Source organism: Poecilia reticulata, chromosome 18 (genome assembly GCF_904066995.2).
Source record: "Poecilia reticulata chromosome 18, P_reticulata-male-v2, whole genome shotgun sequence".
In the NCBI taxonomy this organism is placed as follows: Eukaryota; Metazoa; Chordata; class Actinopteri; order Cyprinodontiformes; family Poeciliidae; genus Poecilia; species Poecilia reticulata.
The window spans coordinates 26,607,463-26,628,038 of record NC_088847.1 but is presented as its reverse complement, the minus strand read 5'-3'; the positions used below and the strand labels follow the sequence as shown (position 1 = coordinate 26,628,038).

Sequence of the window (20,576 nt, the reverse complement as noted above, 5' to 3'; positions counted from 1 at the left end):
AATAAACAAATAAATTCCTTTTTAAACTAATCGATTACTAACTTAGTTGATAATTATTTCAATAATTGATTAATCACAATCATTTTAACTAACTTTTAAATAACTTTTAAAAGTTATTTACCTAAAAAACGTTCTGCTGATGACTGATGATGCACACGGCGACTGTAGAAAGGAACAGCTCACTTTAAACAAGCATAAACTCTCCAGATGAAGACAGAAACAACTTTCTACAGAACTAAAGCAGACGATGTTGATGTTAGCATAAAGAGACAAACACTGAAGGTTTGAGCCACAAATACTTTCAATAAAGAAAGTTAGACAAAAATAGAGAAATTAGTTAATTCTGTTGAGAAAAGAGACTCAATAAAACATGAATCTCGGGTCTGAAAGTATCTGGATCCATGTCTGCATCCAGGAAAGAGACATGGCTGAACCAGGAGAACTTTCTATGAGAAAAGAGCGTTTACAGAACTGATGCGCCATCGGCTTTATGAAAGCGACGCAACGAGTCTGGAGATTTAATATGACATGAAATAAACAAAAATAGAGATGAAATCAGCAGAAACACCAAGTCACTGAACCAGGAGTACTTTCAGTGGGACCACAAACAAAGAAACGTTTAAGGATTGAAAACGACCTTCACCAAACGGACGGATATTCGTTTTAACAGACATCAACATCCATGATTTACAAGCTTCATGGAAACTATTATTAATACAGTTATTTCGATCTGTTTGTTTTAGTTTTGGTTAAAAAAGTCCCATAAAAACATGAAATACTGAAATCTATTCTCATTTTATAGACTGATGTAGATCAGTTCCCATATAAAAACGGATAAACTTCTTGGGCTGCACAGTATTGCAGTTGGTAGAGCTGTTGCCTTGCAGCAAGAAGGTTCTGGGTTCGATTCCCGGTCTTTCTGCATGGAGTCTCCATGTTCTCCCTGTGCATGGTGGGTTTTCTCCAGGTACTCCGGTTTCCTCCCACAGTCCAAAAACATGACTGTCAGGTTAATTGGCCTGTCTAAATTGCTCCTAGGTGTGAGTGTGTGTGTGCATGGTTGTGTGTCTCTGTGTTGCCCTGCGACAGACTGGCGACCTGTCCAGGTGACCTGTCCAGGTGACCCCGCCTCTCACCCGAAACGTCAGCTGGAGAGGCAGCAGCACCTCCTGACCCCATTAAGGGACAAGGGTGCAAGAAAATGGATGGATGGATAAACTTCTTTAAAACTTGCTTTTTTAGTAAAGAATCAGAATATTATTTAAAACTGTAAACATTCCCTCTAAAACTAGAGGAAGTTCTGCTGTTTTTGTGTTTTAAACTGAGATTATTCAACAGTTTTGCTGCTCAAACAGCAGCGATTCAGTGGCGCCGCCAGCAGACGGATGAGGGAAATGCAGCCGATAACTTAATAATTTACCCCCCTGCTGTCTCCTCTGGTCTGACATTCTTCATGTTACATTTTTTAGAAATATAAATAAAAAATCCTCCAAAATCTGAATGAAAACTCAAGAGGACAGAAGATGATTTTATGGATGTTTGATCTCTTCAGAAACGTTTATAATGCTCAGTTAAAAGCTAATTCAGGAGCTACTAATCACTTTTATTTTCATAAAATATAAAGTTTCGTGTGTTAAGTTATTGACTTCATGTCAAGAAATTAAGAAACATTTTAATTCCCTCTAATTCGTTTTTAAACGGAGTAAAACTCGCCATGCAGTGACAGTTTCCACCAGCAGAGGGCGGTGTTGGCTCATCCCTGGATTCGTGTCTTCGGGTTGTTTCCTCCTCTTCCTCCTCTTCCTCCTCTTCCTCCTCTTCCTCAGCCTGAGGAGCTCAGAAGCTGCAGGTTTCTGTCAGCAGCAGCAGCAGCAGCATGAAGAAACAGCTCAGACTTTGGTTTCTCCTGTGGGTAAGCAGCCGGTTTACTGGGAAATATGGGATTTATTATTATTATTATTATTATTATTATTATTATTATTATTATTATTATTATTATTATTATTATTATTATTAGTTTCAGAACAACTCTTCATTTCCTAGATGTTTTTGTTTTTAGAGCTAAATCTGAACTCTATCATCTCAGATTAGTGTTTATTGAAAAGTTTTATTTTTAAAAAAATTCAAAACCAGTTTTGTTTAAACATCCATCTTCATTTAGACCCATTTAAATCTTATTTATTTTGTCTTATGCAGCAGCATCTTGCAGGTTTGTGATCTCCGTCTGGTGTGTTTTTGTCGTGTTGCTTCCAGGTCTGTGTTTTCCGAGTCCAGCCCGGGTTCTGTTGGCACGACCTGGACAACAGCGAGTACGACTGCTGGCCTCTGGACCGACCCAACGAGTACAACATGATCGACTGCGGAGGTCAGAGTTCAATCACAGAGAGACGCAGCTTCAGACCTGCAGCTGCATTAATAATTACGTTAATAGGGTTTATACAGGGCGCCATGTTTGCCGTCAGCCGTGTTAAAGACGCTAAAATACACTAATAATTTACATTTTAACAGATTTTTATTGTAATAATTTAAGTGAAAAAATGTTTAATCAGTGCAGAACAAAAAAGTGAGTTTAGAAATAATTGTTTTAACAAAATCAACAGGGCCCTGTTGATTTTCCTTAAAGTTCTGTCAAATAAACAGTTACTGCATTATGTTTTCAGTTCTTTTGAAGTCTAATAATCCAACTAATATGATATTTCAGCTTCTCTTCAAAACGGGAAAGAGGGGCGAACATGGCATTTAAATAAGGCAGATTTGTTGGACTTTATGTGTCAGGAAATGTTCATGAGAACTTTACCAGAAACGATTCCAACATTTATTCAAGTGGATTTAGGAAACAGGAGGAAAAACACTGAAGTACCAATGAGTTGCCAGTAGGTGGCGATAAAATCAGAGTCAAGACAAAGAAAGAGTAAAAAATGAAAAATGTAATCATTCTTTTCATAGAAACTGAATTAACTCACTGTGATAAAATCTAATCATTCATGTTTCTCTCATCATCTTCATCATCTTCATCATTTTCATATTTGCCAAATCTAAATGAAAGTATTTTGTTCTGCATGTTTATAAAGGCAGATTAACCTCCAGTCCTCTGCTGGCATTTATCTCCATGTTTATCATTGTTATAACATGTTTCCTGATGTTTATCATTGTTATAACATGTTTCCTGATGTTGATCATTGTTATAACATGTTTCCTGATGTTTATTATCTCCATGTTTATCATTGTTATAACATGTTTCCTGATGTTTATCATTGTTATAACATGTTTCCTGATGTTTATCATTGTTATAACATGTTTCCTGATGTTTATCTTCATGTTTATCATTGTTATAACATGTTTCCTGATGTTTATCATTGTTATAACATGTTTCCTGATGTTTATCATCTCCATGTTTATCATTGTTATAACATGTGTCCTGATGTTTATCATTGTTATAACATGTTTCCTGATGTTTATTATCACCATGTTTATCATTGTTATAACATGTTTCCTGATGTTTATCTCCATGTTTATCATTGTTATAACATGTTTCCTGATGTTTATCATTGTTATAACATGTTTCCTGATGTTTATCATTGTTATAACATGTTTCCTGATGTTTATCGTTATGTTTATCATTGTTATAACATGTTTCCTGATGTTTATCTTTATGTTTATCATTGTTATAACATGTTTCCTGATGTTTATCTTTATGTTTATCATTGTTATAACATGTTTCCTGATGTTTATCTTTATGTTTATCATTGTTATAACATGTTTCCTGATGTTTATCGTTGTTATAACATGTTTCCTGATGTTTATCTCCATGTTTATCATTGTTATAACATGTTTCCTGATGTTTATCATTGTTATAACATGTTTCCTGATGTTGATCATTGTTATAACATGTTTCCTGATGTTTATCATTGTTATAACATGTTTCCTGATGTTGATCATTGTTATAACATGTTTCCTGATGTTTATCATTGTTATAACATGTTTCCTGATGTTTATCATTGTTATAACATGTTTCCTGATGTTGATCATTGTTATAACATGTTTCCTGATGTTTATCATTGTTATAACATGTTTCCTGATGTTGATCATTGTTATAACATGTTTCCTGATGTTTATCATTGTTATAACATGTTTCCTGATGTTTATCATTGTTATAACATGTTTCCTGATGTTTATCTTTATGTTTATCATTGTTATAACATGTTTCCTGATGTTTATCTTTATGTTTATCATTGTTATAACATGTTTCCTGATGTTTATCGTTGTTATAACATGTTTCCTGATGTTTATCTTTATGTTTATCATTGTTATAACATGTTTCCTGATGTTTATCTTTATGTTTATCATTGTTATAACATGTTTCCTGATGTTTATCTTTATGTTTATCATTGTTATAACATGTTTCCTGATGTTTATCTTTATGTTTATCATTGTTATAACATGTTTCCTGATGTTTATCTTTATGTTTATCATTGTTATAACATGTTTCCTGCTGTTTACCTTTGTTATAACATGTTTCCTGATGTTTATCATTGTTATAACATGTTTCCTGATGTTTATCCTTATGTTTATCATTGTTATAACATGTTTCCTGATGTTTATCGTTGTTATAACATGTTTCCTGATGTTTATCTTGATGTTTATCATTGTTATAACATGTTTCCTGATGTTTATCGTTGTTATAACATGTTTCCTGATGTTTATCTTGATGTTTATCATTGTTATAACATGTTTCCTGATGTTTATCATTGTTATAACATGTTTCCTGATGTTTATCATTGTTATAACATGTTTCCTGATGTTTATCCTTATGTTTATCATTGTTATAACATGTTTCCTGATGTTTATCGTTGTTATAACATGTTTCCTGATGTTTATCTTGATGTTTATCATTGTTATAACATGTTTCCTGATGTTTATCCTTATGTTTATCATTGTTATAACATGTTTCCTGATGTTTATCTTGATGTTTATCATTGTTATAACATGTTTCCTGATGTTTATCGTTGTTATAACATGTTTCCTGATGTTTATCTTGATGTTTATCATTGTTATAACATGTTTCCTGATGTTTATCCTTATGTTTATCATTGTTATAACATGTTTCCTGATGTTTATCTTGATGTTTATCATTGTTATAACATGTTTCCTGATGTTTATCGTTGTTATAACATGTTTCCTGATGTTTATCTTGATGTTTATCATTGTTATAACATGTTTCCTGATGTTTATCGTTGTTATAACATGTTTCCTGATGTTTATCGTTGTTATAACATGTTTCCTGATGTTTATCTTGATGTTTATCATTGTTATAACATGTTTCCTGATGTTTATCCTTATGTTTATCATTGTTATAACATGTTTCCTGATGTTTATCGTTGTTATAACATGTTTCCTGATGTTTATCTTGATGTTTATCATTGTTATAACATGTTTCCTGATGTTTATCCTTATGTTTATCATTGTTATAACATGTTTCCTGATGTTTATCGTTGTTATAACATGTTTCCTGATGTTTATCTTGATGTTTATCATTGTTATAACATGTTTCCTGATGTTTATCATTGTTATAACATGTTTCCTGATGTTTATCGTTGTTATAACATGTTTCCTGATGTTTATCTTGATGTTTATCATTGTTATAACATGTTTCCTGATGTTTATCCTTATGTTTATCATTGTTATAACATGTTTCCTGATGTTTATCATTGTTATAACATGTTTCCTGATGTTTATCTTGATGTTTATCATTGTTATAACATGTTTCCTGATGTTTATCATTGTTATAACATGTTTCCTGATGTTTATCTTTATGTTTATCATTGTTATAACATGTTTCCTGATGTTTATCGTTGTTATAACATGTTTCCTGATGTTTATCATTGTTATAACATATTTCCTGATGTTTATCATTGTTATAACATGTTTCCTGATGTTTATCATTGTTATAACATGTTTCCTGATGTTTATCGTTGTTATAACATGTTTCCTGATGTTTATCCTTATGTTTATCATTGTTATAACATGTTTCCTGATGTTTATCGTTGTTATAACATGTTTCCTGATGTTTATCTTGATGTTTATCATTGTTATAACATGTTTCCTGATGTTTAACGTTGTTATATCATGTTTCATGATTTTTATCTTCATGTTTATCATTGTTATAACATGTTTCCTGATTTTTATCATTGTTATAACATGTTTCCTGATGTTTATCATTGTTATAACATGTTTCCTGATGTTTATCGTTGTTATAACATGTTTCCTGATGTTTATCGTTGTTATAACATGTTTCCTGATGTTTATCTTGATGTTTATCATTGTTATAACATGTTTCCTGATGTTTAACGTTGTTATAACATGTTTCCTGATGTTTATCTTGATGTTTATCATTGTTATAACATGTTTCCTGATGTTTATCGTTGTTATAACATGTTTCCTGATGTTTATCATTGTTATAACATGTTTCCTGATGTTTATTATTGTTATTATATTTTTTTTGATGTTTATCATTGTTATTACTTGTTTCCTTATGTTTATCATTGTTATAACATGTTTCCTGATGTTTATCGTTGTTATAACATGTTTCCTGATGTTTATCGTTGTTATAACATGTTTCCTGATGTTGATCATTGTTATAACATGTTTCCTGATGTTGATCATTGTTATAACATGTTTCCTGATGTTTATCATTGTTATAACATGTTTCCTGATGTTTATCTTTATGTTTATTATTGTTATATCATTTTTCCTGATGTTTATCATCTCCATGTTTATCATTGTTATAACATGTGTCCTGATGTTTATCATTGTTATAACATGTTTCCTGATGTTTATCATTGTTATAACATGTTTCCTGATGTTTATTATCTCCATGTTTATCATTGTTATAACATGTTTCCTGATGTTTATTATCTCCATGTTTATCATTGTTATAACATGTTTCCTGATGTTTATCATTGTTATAACATGTTTCCTGATGTTTATATTTGTTATAATGTGTTTCCTGATGTTTATCATTGTTATAACATGTGTCCTGATGTTTATCATTGTTATAACATGTTTCCTGATGTTTATCATTGTTATAACATGTTTCCTGATGTTTATTATCTCCATGTTTATCATTGTTATAACATGTTTCCTGATGTTTATTATCTCCATGTTTATCATTGTTATAACATGTTTCCTGATGTTTATCATTGTTATAACATGTTTCCTGATGTTTATCATCTCCATGTTTATCATTGTTATAACATGTGTCCTGATGTTTATCATTGTTATAACATGTTTCCTGATGTTTATTATCACCATGTTTATCATTGTTATAACATGTTTCCTGATGTTTATCTCCATGTTTATCATTGTTATAACATGTTTCCTGATGTTTATCATTGTTATAACATGTTTCCTGATGTTTATCGTTGTTATAACATGTTTCCTGATGTCCAGGCATGGAGATGTCCTGGGTCCTGCGTCCTCCAGAGCTGGTAAAAACCGGTCAGGTTTTCACCGTTGTCTACTCCGTCACGGCCCGGGACTCCTTCTACCACTGGGCCGTCCAAAACCGGGTTTTCTCCCAAAGGTCAGCCGGTTCCACCGGGTCCAGAACAACCCAAAGTTCTGAACCCGGTTCCTAACCTGGTGGTTCTGTCTTCAGTTCGATAACAGATGCTGCTTCAGCTCGATGGTTCTGTGAACATCAAGACTGTCCGTCCAGCTGGACCGAGGCGACCGGAGAGAACTGCTGCATCCATCATGCCAACATCCACTCCTGTCCGATGGGATACATGGTGAGGTTCTGTTGGTACCATGGTGAGCACCAGGAGGTTCTGATGGTACCATGGTGAGTACCAGGAGGTTCTGTTGGTACCATGGTGAGCACCAGGAGGTTCTGTTGGTACCATGGTGAGCACCAGGAGGTTCTGTTGGTACCATGGTGAGCACCAGGAGGTTCTGTTGGTACCATGGTGAGCACCAGGAGGTTCTGTTGGTACCATGGTGAGTACCAGGAGGTTCTGATGGTACCGTGGTGAGCACCAGGAGGTTCTGTTGGTACCATGGTGAGCACCAGGAGGTTCTGTTGGTACCATGGTGAGTACCAGGAGGTTCTGATGGTACCATGGTGAGCACCAGGAGGTTCTGTTGGTACCATGGTGAGCACCAGGAGGTTCTGTTGGTACCATGGTGAGCACCAGGAGGTTCTGTTGGTACCATGGTGAGCACCAGGAGGTTCTGTTGGTACCATGGTGAGCACCAGGAGGTTCTGTTGGTACCATGGTGAGCACCAGGAGGTTCTGTTGGTACCGTGGTGAGTACCAGGAGGTTCTGTTGGTACCGTGGTGAGCACCAGGAGGTTCTGTTGGTACCATGGTGAGCACCAGGAGGTTCTGTTGGTACCATGGTGAGCACCAGGAGGTTCTGTTGGTACCATGGTGAGCACCAGGAGGTTCTGTTGGTACCATGGTGAACACCAGGAGGTTCTGTTGGTACCATGGTGAGCACCAGGAGGTTCTGTTGGTACCATGGTGAGTACCAGGAGGTTCTGATGGTACCATGGTGAGTACCAGGAGGTTCTGATGGTACCATGGTGAGTACCAGGAGGTTCTGATGGTACCATGGTGAGTACCAGGAGGTTCTGTTGGTACCATGGTGAGCACCAGGAGGTTCTGTTGGTACCATGGAGGTTCTGTTGGTACCGCGGTGATAACACTTTACATGCATATTAAAATAAACTTTAACTCATAATAAATGTAAAAATTTCCTCCATCTTTGTCTTTTTTCGTAAAACTACTGGAGAAATTAAAAATATTCTCTTTTCTTGGATGTTTTACAGAAATCAAACCTGTGGACAATAAAACTACATCAAATTAAAGTTAACATGTTTAAACTATTGTCTAAAACCGAACTGCTGTTTTCCTGTTTGCAGACTGAGAGCATCTGTGGCCCCTGGATTCCTGATGATGGGAAAATCTTCACTCACACCATTTCCACCACTGGGAAGATGACCCAGACCAACTGGACCGCCAAGGCGAGGAGAACCCGAGCGTCACGCGTTCAAAACGTTTAAAAACCCGGAAAACGATTAAAAACGAGCTAAAAATTATTAAAAACGATTAAAAATGAAACTTCATAGAGCAAACTGGAAAAAAAGGTTAAAAATTCAGTTCAGTTTCAGTTGTTCTGGGAAAACTAGCAGTAAAATTTACATTTTTAAAGGAAAAGTGATGCATTATGTTAAAGTTTTTTATTTTATAACAGGATTTCCATCAAACTGAAAAAGTAAAAAGGTTTGTTTATATCACCACATGCAGATGATGCCCTGGTTTACACTTCAGGGGTTTTTAGGCTGGGTGGTAAAAATGCTTATAAACGTTTTGAATAATTAATTTTTTTTTACAAATGCATTTGTTGGGTTTCCATATTTCAGTGACGTCAGCAGGTCCACGGCGGCCATTTTGTTTTTCACAGCTTCTTCATTGACTTCAAGTCAATATAAACTCAGGCTTTTCTCTTTTTATGTGAATAAAGTTATGATGTTACAAGAATACAATATAAACATAAATATGAGGATAAAGTCGTGATGTTAGGAGAATTAAATAATAATTTTATGAGACACCCAAAACAAAAAAATAACAAAATAATTATAATCCAAGTTTTTTCCCATTAAAACAACTTTTTTTCTTGTAATTTTAAGATGCTTTTCCTGCTAATATTATGACTGTATTCCTCTAATTAAACTAAGATTTTCATAGTCTGACCATAATAACTCCATCAGACAACCAGCAAAGGATGAAAAGACACTTTTTGAAAATATTTTCTATTATTTGTAATTAATTTTTTAGAAAAGAAAGCAATAAAAAAAGATATTAGACTCAGAAATGACATATGGAATGGAAAAAGTCTTAAATTAGATTTTTAATCCGTAGCAGGAACATATTTAAAGTTGTGGCCTCTTGATTCCAGGTAGTTTGATCTTAAATTGTCACTTTAACCTCGTTATTTTTGTGAATGATCCCTGCGCGTCGTCTTGCAGGTGGTTCTGTTCCATCCGGGTCTGACTTCGCTGATCGCTCACATCAGGGTGGGAACCATGCAGGCGGCGCTGGAGGCGAAGAGCACCGTCCTGCCGGCTGTAGGTCCGTCTGTCAATGAAACCATAAGACCGCCAGCCACAGCGCTCTGACGGGCCAACGGAGGGAAAACCTCCGAAATGTTATCTAACTGGTAAAAGTAAAGATCTGGACCATCTCTGTTCAGATAATCTGGTGATTTTTAATGGGATTAACAGATTAATAACAAAAGGTGAGTAATTTTACAGAATATGAGCCAGGTGAAGCTAAAACAGAGTTCTGGTTGGAAAATTTGTTTTTTTATCTAAAATGTTTACATTTTCCCACAGTTTTGTCTTGATTTCTGCTCTGTGCTTTTCTTCCTGAATGTCTCCCGCAGTGTGTGGAGATCAAACCTGTGAGGACGGAGAGGACTGCTCCACCTGTCCGGCCGACTGCGGCGGATGTCCCATGAGTCCCGGCACCAAGGCGGCCATCGGCCTGCCGCTCAGCCTGCTCTGCCTCTCCTTCATCCTGACGGCCGTGGTGAGAAACGCAAACCAGACGGTTCGTCGCCATGACGACAGGAATCACTCAGGAATCTGTTTCTGCAGTGGCTCAGGTATCAGAAAGAGAAGCTGCTGTGGGACGAGAGCTGGATCATCGACTTCTCCACAATAAAACAAGGTACCGGTGGCGCGAGCCTGACGGGCGGTGGGCTGAACTGGGTCCTGACCGGATGCTGTGACCCTATAGACCCGGAGGCTCACCTCACCATGGGGAGCATCATGAGCGAACCGGCTGGACACACCGACAGCAACGTCAGCTGCGTGACGGCCATCAGCTCCTGCACCGCGCAGCCAGCCAGCCGGAGGGCGCCGTTCACCTGCACCGGCATTTAGTACGCACACATCCAACTGAGGGCCCGGGGGCCAACCACGGCCCGCCAAAGCTGCTTATGAGGCCCAGAAATAAAACCAGTTTTTGCTTAAAACAATTTTTATCTGTATTCTGCTAAATTGCATCAATCAGTCCCTCCAATGTACAAAATATGACTCTAATGCATAATTGTGAGTTTATTGCTAATTTTCCACAAAATCTTTAAACAGATACTAACTCCCACCTGCAGGTGGCAATATTTCTTACTTTTATTCAGTCTTATAGTCTGTGATCGATGTTGTGATAAGTAACTAGCTACATTTACTTGAATAACTTTTTTAAGTACTTTTACGAGTATTTTTACTACGCTGAACTTTTTACTTTTACTTGAATAATTTCATTATAAAGTATTTCTACTTTTGAGTAAAATTTCTGGATTTTTTCCCCCAATGAGTGAAAATCCAACCAACCAAAAATCCACCAGACTCAGACACACACCTGTAGTTTCTGTTAGTTTCTATTGATTTGGAAACATTTTCTTTTACCTTTGTTTTATTTTATATATGAATTATCATCATTTTGGTCCTTGTAATACCAATATTTCCACCTTATATTTTGGTTTGTCTGATTATATCAGGTTTAAATATTAAATGATTGATAATTTGAATACTTGAGTCGACTTTTTACCAAATACTTTTTACTTTTACTTGATTAAAAATAAGTTGAAGTAGAGATACTCTTACTTGAGTATATTTTTTTGAGTACTCTGCTCACCTCCGGTGGTGAGTAACAAAAAAAAAAATCAAATTTCCCATCATAAATAAATGCAATTATTGCAAAATTCCTTGCTAATTTATCTCCAGAGAATGAATGAGAATTTAGAAATGATTAAATACTGGAGGGACAGATCGATGTGAAACGATGTTCAGTATTTAAAGCAGTACTTATACAGACATTTATTACTATAAAAACAGTTTAACGGGTTTTATTTATACGTTCCGGCCCTTTAAGAGCATTTATTATGCAGATGAGTTTGACTCTACATGTTCAACCTGTTTGGCGTTTAAAACATCTCTCCTCTGCAGCGACGGCAGAACGGTGGCCATCAAAAAGGTCCTAACCAAATCCTTCTCTCTGTCCAAAACCGTCAGACAGGAAGTCAAACAAGTCCGGTAAGAAACGGACAGGAAGCGAATCATCTCAGCTGAAAGCATCTCTGACTCCGTCTCTCTGTTCAGGGAGCTCGATCATCCTAACCTGTGTAAGTTCATCGGCGGATGCATCGACGTGCCGAACGTTGCCATAGTGACAGAGTACTGCCCAAAGGGAAGTCTCCACGACGTCCTCCTGAACGAGGACATCCCCCTGAACTGGGGCTTCAGGTGAGCTCCACCCGAGCAGCAGCAGCGTGTCGACGGCGTGACGTGACGATGACTCTCCCTCGCTGTGGCCGCCAGGTTTTCCTTCGCCACAGACATCGCCAGAGGAATGTCGTACCTCCACCAGCACAAGATGTGTCATGGCCGACTCAAGTCCCTGAACTGTGTGTTAGACGACCGCTGGGTGTGCAAGATAACAGGTCAGCAGCGCCGCAGCTACCGTCACCGTCTCTACGTCCAGCAGGCCAGTTACATAAACCAATACAAATCTAAATCTGACTGAGCTAAATCAATCCTGCAGTTTACTCCAAACTACAGTAAATATTGTGTTGATGTGAACCAAGTAGAAACAAAATAAACTTTTTGTTTGGTAAAGTCACTACCAAAGAAAAAGCCACACACTCTGGGTGTGTTCACACCCGACACTTTGACCCGTTTTAAACGGACAACAGCTCATTTCCAACCCGTCCAGTTTCGACCGTCGCACTGAAACTTCGGAAATAATTCAGCCAGAAGTGGATTCAACCATTTTATTCAGATATACAGATGTAATTCAGTCACTAACTCATTAACTGACCAGCTAACTGACAAGATATCTTACTAGCTAACTGATTACATTGGTGGATTAGCTAGCTAGCTGGCTGGCTAGCTAACTGATGAACAGTAACTACCCTGCCAGCATGCCCAGGTGGGCCCCATATGGGGAAAAGGGGAAGACCAGATGGGTCCCACATGGGTTTGTCCACGGTGGCCCCACATGGGTTTGTCCATATAGGGCCCATGTAGGGCCCATTTGGGCTGTGGCCCTACATGAGTCTGCCCATGTAGGGCCACAGCCTATGTGGGCCCAACATGGTGATGGGCCCACATAGGTTTGTTCATTTAGGGCCCATGTAGGCTGTCTTGAAGAAATGTGGAACCCGCGGACAAACCCATATGGGACCCATATGTCAACCCTCCTTTCCCCCGTATGGGGCCCACCAAGGCATACTGGCAGTGTATAGTCACTGTCTAATTCTGTAGCTAACTAGCTGACTAGCTAACCTATTATATTGCTGAGTAGCTATCTGACTAACAATCACTATCGAATTATTCAGCTAACTGACTAGCAAACTGACTGATTGCTGACTGGCTAGCTGGTTAGCTAACTGATTAGCATTCATTACAATCACTTTATAATTCTATAGCTAACTGAGTAGCTGACTAACTAAATAACTAAAACTAACAGTCACCACTATAAAATTGAAGTGCGACCCATCTATCCATCAGTTCTTTTCAGATCCCGGACGAGCCCCCAACAGTTTCACCGCCTTCAGTGTGTTTATTCTGTCTCCTGCTCCAGACTTCGGGTTGAGGACGTACCGCAGGGAGGATGGCGCCGAGCCTTTGTCCTCCTACCAGCGGAGGCTCCTGGAGGTCTACATGCCGCCCGAGTTTCAGAACTCCAGCATGGAGCCGACACTCGCTGGAGACGTGTTCAGGTTTATAACGGATCCCATTAGGACCAGTTTTATCTTTAAGCCGTACCGCTCAGCCCTACCTGAAAATGTTTAGATCTTAGCTTTGCTAACAGAAACCGTTTAGCTAACCTGTGGATTTGCCCTCCCAGCTACTCCATCATTCTTCTGGAAATAGCGACTCGCAGCGACCCAGTCCCAGTAAGCGGCTGCTCCTCCAGGTCTCTGATTATCCCTGGTAAAACGGTCTAATAGTTAAGGTAACTGTAACTGTGCAGCCTGAAGAGTCGAACCTGGAGAGCGCCTGGTGTCCGCCGCTACCTGAGCTGATCTCCAGTAAAGCTGACAACACCTGTCCCTGTCCTGCCGACTATGCCGAGGTGTGAACTCACAGAAACTTTAGCTTTAGCTTTCAGGCTGCTACTACAGATTAATATCAGCTCACTCTGACCGCCACTCTCCTCTCCTGATCTGCTGGTTTTCTTGAAGCTGATCCGTCGCTGTCGCTCCCACAACCCGGTCCACCGACCCACTTTTGATCAAGTCAAGAAGTTTGTTCACCGGATCAACCCGATCAAAGTCAGCCCAGTGGACATGATGATGAACCTGGTAAAGACCAGCAAACCCACTGGAATCAAACGATTCTTGTGAGAAATGAAGCCGACGCTGAAAGTTTGGCGGCGTTCTGCCGAAGTCAGTCAGTCCCTCCGGGTTTTTGAAATTGCATTTGGGTTTTTTTTGTAATCAAAATGACCAATTTTCTGGAGCCACTTTAGAAATATTTGCAAGGAACTTTGCGATATTTTCAATTATGTTTGACGATAATTATGACTTTTTGTCACTGGACATCAAGTAAGTAATACTGCCACCTACAGGTGGGAGTCACACTGGAAAAATACAAAATATTTACAAGTATTTTTGTCTAGTTTCTAGCGCAAATATTCTACTGCACTTAAAATAAGACTAAACTACCTTAGGATGAGATTCAGTAAGAGCTTGTTTTAAGTAAATAATTTCTTAATATTGATGACAAAGTTCTAGTTTCACTGGCAGATTATTTAACTTATGAAAACACATTTTTCTCATCATCAGAATTCAGGAATTATTGATTTAAAACAAACTTATATATCTTGCTGAAAAGTTACTTCTTAGCTAATTTTGTTTCATTTAAAGTGAACCAAGATATTTGCCATGGAAACTAGAGGAAGAATAGTTGGTGAGATTTTGTGTTTCTGTGGTTTAAACCCAGTAATTGTGACTATTTCTGTCATAAATTTGAAATGAACTCAAATGTTGTAAAATTCCTGTTGATTTTGAGTAGATTTCTGTGATTGTGGGCAGATTGAAACTGGAGGATCTGATTGGTTTTTGTGTTTCCTGTCTGCCGATGTGACGTTTCTGTGTTTCAGATGGAGAAATACAGCAAACACCTGGAGGTCCTGGTGGCCGAGAGGACTCAGGACCTGACGCTGGAGAAACAGAAAACCGACCGGCTGCTGTACAGTAAGACCCTCCACACACAGACCTACAGCGGTTATCAGTTTCCTGTGGATTGATCATCAATAATCCAATCAGTGGCTCGGTGTTGCAGAGGAAACAGGGAAACTCCTGAGTTTTATCCCTCAGTCTGAACTTTTCCAGGCAGCGAGGGAAGCCGACAGATCGGACGTCCAGTCCACCGTGCGTGGACGTCCTCCAGTTGTCCTCCTGCTGTCTGTTTGTCTCCTGCAGGTATGCTTCCCAAGCAGGTAGCTGATGATCTGCGTCAGGGGAAACCATTGCAGGCTCAGAGCTACGTCAGCGCCACCGTCTTCTTCAGGTATCATTTTTCCTTAAACTCCTGCAGATCAGCAGCTGAACTTCCATCAGAGTTTTTCATGCACATTTCAAAGTGTCGCGTTGGGGAACTTATTCAGCAAACGTGTTTGAAAATACAGCAGACAGTCTCATTGCCTGGTGGGTCTGTGCCTTACCAGAGGCACGACACTCTGAAAAATGTCAAAGTCTGGTCAGAACCGGGTCAGAGGCTGCAGCCAATGCTCTGCTGCTGTTAGCTTCCTTCGTCTTGTGATCTGAGGCTGTCGGCTCCGAATAACTTTAAAATCCATCCACAGACAGCGGCGGCCATCTTTACTGCTGTGTGATCTGAATATTCTTCTTCTGCGCTTTGGGGTCGTAAACTGTTCACACAGAAGTCTGACTGCAGTCGCATTTAGCTAGCAGTATGAAGGAAATGTGATTTGTGTGACCACAGCCTGATGCTGGTCGTTGCAGTGACATCGTCGGGTTCACCCAGCTGTCCAGCAGCAGCACCCCCTACCAGGTGGTCGACTTCCTCAACAAGCTCTACACAACGTTCGACGACATCATCGACAACTACGACGTCTACAAGGTGGAAACCATCGGAGACGCCTGTGAGAGCAGAAACACGCTGACGCTAAAGCTCCTTCATGCACCTTTCAGAGCTAGCCCTGAGAGCTAGCCCTGAGAGCTAACCCTGTGAGCTAACTCTGAGAGCTAATGCTGAGAGCTAACCCTGTGAGCTAACTCTGAGAGCTAATGCTGAGAGCTAACCCTGTGAGCTTACCCTCACAAGGTTAGCTGAGAGCTAACCCTGTGAGCTAACCCTGTGAGCTAACTCTGAGAGCTAACTCTGAGAGCTAATGCTGAGAGCTAACCCTGTGAGCTTACCCTCACAAGGTTAGCTGAGAGCTAACCCTGTGAGCTAACTCTGAGAGCTAACCCTGTGAGCTAACTCTGAGAGCTAACCCTGAGAGCTAACCCCATAAACTAACTCCGAGAGCTAGCCCTGTGAGCTAACCCGGAGAGCTAACCCTTTGAGCTAACCCCATAAACTAACTCCGAGAGCTAACTCTGAGAGCTAATGCTGAGAGCTAACCCTGTGTGCTAGCTCTGAGAGCTAACCCTGTGTGCTAACTCTGAGAGCTAACCCTGTGTGCTAACTCTGAGAGCTAACCCTGAGAGCTAACCCTGTGAGCTAACCCCATAAACTAACTCTGAGAGCATATTGTGAGAGCTAACCCTGTGAAATAACCCTGTGAGCTAACTCTGAGAGCTAACGCTGTGAGCTAACCCTGAGAGCTAACCTTGTGAGCTAACCCTGAGAGCTAACGCTGTGAGCTAACCCCATGAGCTAACCTTGTGAGCTAACTCTGAGAGCTAACCCTGTTTGCTAGCTCTGTAGATAGCCCTGTGTGGTAGCCCTGTAGCTAGCTCTGTAGCTAGCCCTGTGTTTTGGCACCCCCTGTGCAGACATGGTGGTGTCCGGCGTCCCCCAGGAGAACGGGATCCTGCACGCCTCAGAGATCGCCAGCATGGCTCTGGATCTGGTCGGCGTCTGTCGCACCTTCAGGATTCCCCACAAACCCGGCATGCAGCTGCAGATTCGGGCGGGGATTCACTCCGGTACGCATGCAGACGGCCGGGAAGCTGAAACTGGTCATGATCTATTCTCTGAGTGTGTCCCTCTGCTCAGGTCCGGTGGTGGCCGGAGTCGTGGGGACCAAGATGCCTCGGTACTGTCTGTTCGGAGACACGGTCAACACGTCGTCCAGGATGGAGTCCACCAGCCTGGGTAACAACGACCAAACTGCACCAGCTGATCAGGTTTTATAGGCTGCATTCACACCAGTCCAGTTTGGTTTGCTGTAATCAAACTCCAGTCCGTTTGTCCAGAATGTCCGGTTGGTTTGGGGAGGCGTGAATGTTCAAACAGACCAAAGCATGAAATCTGGTCCGCTACAAACCTCAGTCTGGGTTCGGTTGAAGTGAACTCTGGTGTGATTTGAATGCATATGTGAACGCTAAGCACACCAGAAACCGCTCCAAAAGCAGGAAGTGGACTACAGAGCATGGCATTCTGGGTAAATACAACCAAAACAAACGTGTTAGCCTAGCAGGAGAAATGACTCATGATCGTTAGCCAAAGACTAAAGAGAAATCCTCCTACTGCTAAAATCTGATGCCTCCATTTTTGTTTCCTTTTGGTGAAGAAGGAAGTTGCGCTCATTGTTTTCTTCAGTGGTTCTTTGTGCAGCGCCCCCACAGGCCAGGAGGGGAACAGGTTGGTTCAATGCAGTGCAGAGAGAAAGAGAACCACGGCAGTCTGAAAACACTCTTCAGTCAGGCAGGTGTAGTCCTGAATTAGGTGGTATGGCCCTTTAAGAAGCTGCCTCTGTGTCCGTCCAGCCCTGAAGATCCAGTGCAGCTCCAGCGCCTTCTACCTGCTGGAGGAGATCGGCGGCTACGTGTTGGAGTGCAGAGGAACGCTGCAGGTCAAGGTGAGCCCTCCACCAGAGTCCACTCAGGCTGCTACTGGGAGCACTGGAGGCCGCCCAGTAACAGCCTGCTGCCTGCAGGGCAAAGGAGACATGGTGACGTACTGGCTGGAGGGGAAGAAGACGACTGGGCCGGACAGCAGGCCGGCCAAACCCAACACGGAACCAGAGAAGGATCCGTTCCCGGTGCCGGGGTTCGTCAGCGACGATCTGCTCCTGGATCCGGTTTGATCCAGAACTTCACCGCAGACGATCCGAGTTTTTACATCTACAGCTTCGGTTCTAGATCAGTGGGAAAGTCTAGAATTTACTTTAGTTATTAGGTTAATTTGGCTGTTTATTAGGACAGAGTGTGATGGCCAGGATAGAAAATAAATAAAATAAAATCAGAATAAAGTGTAGCAGGAAGCTGATGCGTTTAAAAAGGAGCATAAATATCTTAGATCTCTAATAAACTAAACTAAAAACGTCATTAGAGGCTCAATGTTCCTCATGTTAACGCAGCTGAGAGGCTCATTTTCCATGTCAAGGTTTTCAGATTTAAATCTATTTATTATTGTCCAATTCTGGCTTTTTTCTCATAACATTTTATTCTCTGAATATTTTGACTTTATTCTTGTAATCATATCACTATATTCATATAAATTATTATTTCTTAGCCTGGTCCTGATACTCTCCTGTAGTTTAGTAAGAATCATCACTTTCCTCCTTTAGAAACATATTTATTTATTTATTTATTTATTTATTTATTTATTTATTTATTTATTTATTTATTTATTTACTTACTTTTTATTTTATTTATTTATTTATTTATTTATTTAGATATTTTATTCTTAGGTACATGATTTTTCTCGTATTATATGTGCATTTATTTTATAATACACGTGTATCATTAGAATAAATACATTTATTGCTTCAGTCATTAATTTCATATTGTATGTAAAATCACTAAAAGTTAGAAAAATAAAGTTTTCAGTGATTCATAGTTTATTCACAGATTGTTTTAAAGCTTTTATTTCTATTAGTTGTAGTTTTTTGTTTATAGTTAATAAAAATATTATATCTAAGGTGAAAATATTAACTCAGACCAATAAGAATAACATAATAAATGCATAAATGTGGTTTTAATTGTAACAGATAAAATAAAGTTATTCTGTCAAGAAATGAAGTTTTCTGTGTTTTAATCTCAAACCTGCTCAGTTTAAATTAATTCATCCTGAATTAAATTAAACTGAAATAAATCAGAATAAGAAGCAGAGAGTCTGCAGAACGTAAAGGAGGCGGCCATGTTGGATAAGAGACTGCAGAACGTAAAGGAAGCGGCCATGTTGGATAAGACACTGCAGAACGTAAAGGAGGCGGCCATGTTGGATAAGAGACTGCAGAACGTAAAGGAGGCGGCCATGTTGGATAAGAGACTGCAGAACGTAAAGGAGGCGGCCATGTTGGATAAGACACTGCAGAACGTAAAGGAGGCGGCCATGTTGGATAAGAGACTGCAGAACATAAAGGAGGCGGCCATGTTGGATAAGACACTGCAGAACGTAAAGGAGGCGGCCATGTTGGATAAGAGACTGCAGAACGTAAAGGAAGCGGCCATGTTGGATAAGACACTGCAGAACGTAAAGGAGGCGGCCATGTTGGATAAGAGACTGCAGAACGTAAAGGAGGCGGCCATGTTGGATAAGACACTGCAGAACGTAAAGGAGGCGGCCATGTTGGATAAGAGACTGCAGAACGTAAAGGAGGCGGCCATGTTGGATAAGAGACTGCAGAACGTAAAGGAGGCGGCCATGTTGGATAAGACACTGCAGAACGTAAAGGAGGCGGCCATGTTGGATAAGAGACTGCAGAACATAAAGGAGGCGGCCATGTTGGATAAGACACTGCAGAACGTAAAGGAGGCGGCCATGTTGGATAAGAGACTGCAGAACGTAAAGGAGGCGGCCATGTTGGATAAGAGACTGCAGAACGTAAAGGAGGCGGCCATGTTGGATAAGACACTGCAGAACGTAAAGGAGGCGGCCATGTTGGATAAGACACTGCAGAACGTAAAGGAGGCGGCCATGTTGGATAAGAGACTGCAGAACATAAAGGAGGCGGCCATGTTGGATAAGACACTGCAGAACGTAAAGGAGGCGGCCATGTTGGATAAGAGACTGCAGAACATAAAGGAGGCGGCCATGTTGGATAAGACACTGCAGAACGTAAAGGAGGCGGCCATGTTGGATAAGAGACTGCAGAACGTAAAGGAGGCGGCCATGTTGGATAAGAGACTGCAGAACATAAAGGAGGCTGCCATGTTGGATAAGACACTGCAGAACGTAAAGGAGGCGGCCATGTTGGATAAGACACTGCAGAACGTAAAGGAGGCGGCCATGTTGGATAAGAGACTGCAGAACATAAAGGAGGCGGCCATGTTGGATAAGAGACTGCAGAACGTAAAGGAGGCGGCCATGTTGGATAAGAGACTGCAGAACGTAAAGGAGGCGGCCATGTTGGATAAGAGACTGC

The 20,576-nt window shown here is 40.1% G+C and overlaps 1 protein-coding gene across 2 annotated transcripts; it reads left to right on the top strand.

Annotated features, from left to right (window-relative positions):
* Positions 1 to 1,772: 1,772 nt before the first annotated feature.
* On the top strand, positions 1,773 to 19,215 carry LOC103480986 (atrial natriuretic peptide receptor 1). 2 transcript variants are annotated; one of them, XM_081599672.1, is made up of 23 exons: positions 1,773 to 1,912; positions 2,254 to 2,365; positions 7,450 to 7,582; positions 7,658 to 7,790; positions 8,927 to 9,028; positions 10,034 to 10,136; positions 10,450 to 10,595; positions 10,664 to 10,736; positions 10,806 to 10,950; positions 12,014 to 12,100; positions 12,167 to 12,310; positions 12,386 to 12,507; positions 13,650 to 13,788; positions 13,917 to 13,965; positions 14,043 to 14,144; positions 14,254 to 14,373; positions 15,174 to 15,267; positions 15,496 to 15,583; positions 16,039 to 16,178; positions 17,038 to 17,190; positions 17,261 to 17,359; positions 17,974 to 18,065; positions 18,144 to 19,214. In XM_081599672.1, exons 1-23 carry the CDS (start codon positions 1,877 to 1,879, stop codon positions 18,291 to 18,293), a joined length of 2,562 nt encoding a protein of 853 aa, XP_081455798.1. In that variant the 5' UTR covers positions 1,773 to 1,876; the 3' UTR covers positions 18,294 to 19,214. The 2 variants fall into 2 exon arrangements, with proteins under 2 accessions (XP_081455798.1, XP_081455797.1); XM_081599671.1 differs by having other exon boundaries at positions 10,664 to 10,950; positions 18,144 to 19,215.
* Positions 19,216 to 20,576: the final 1,361 nt, after the last annotated feature.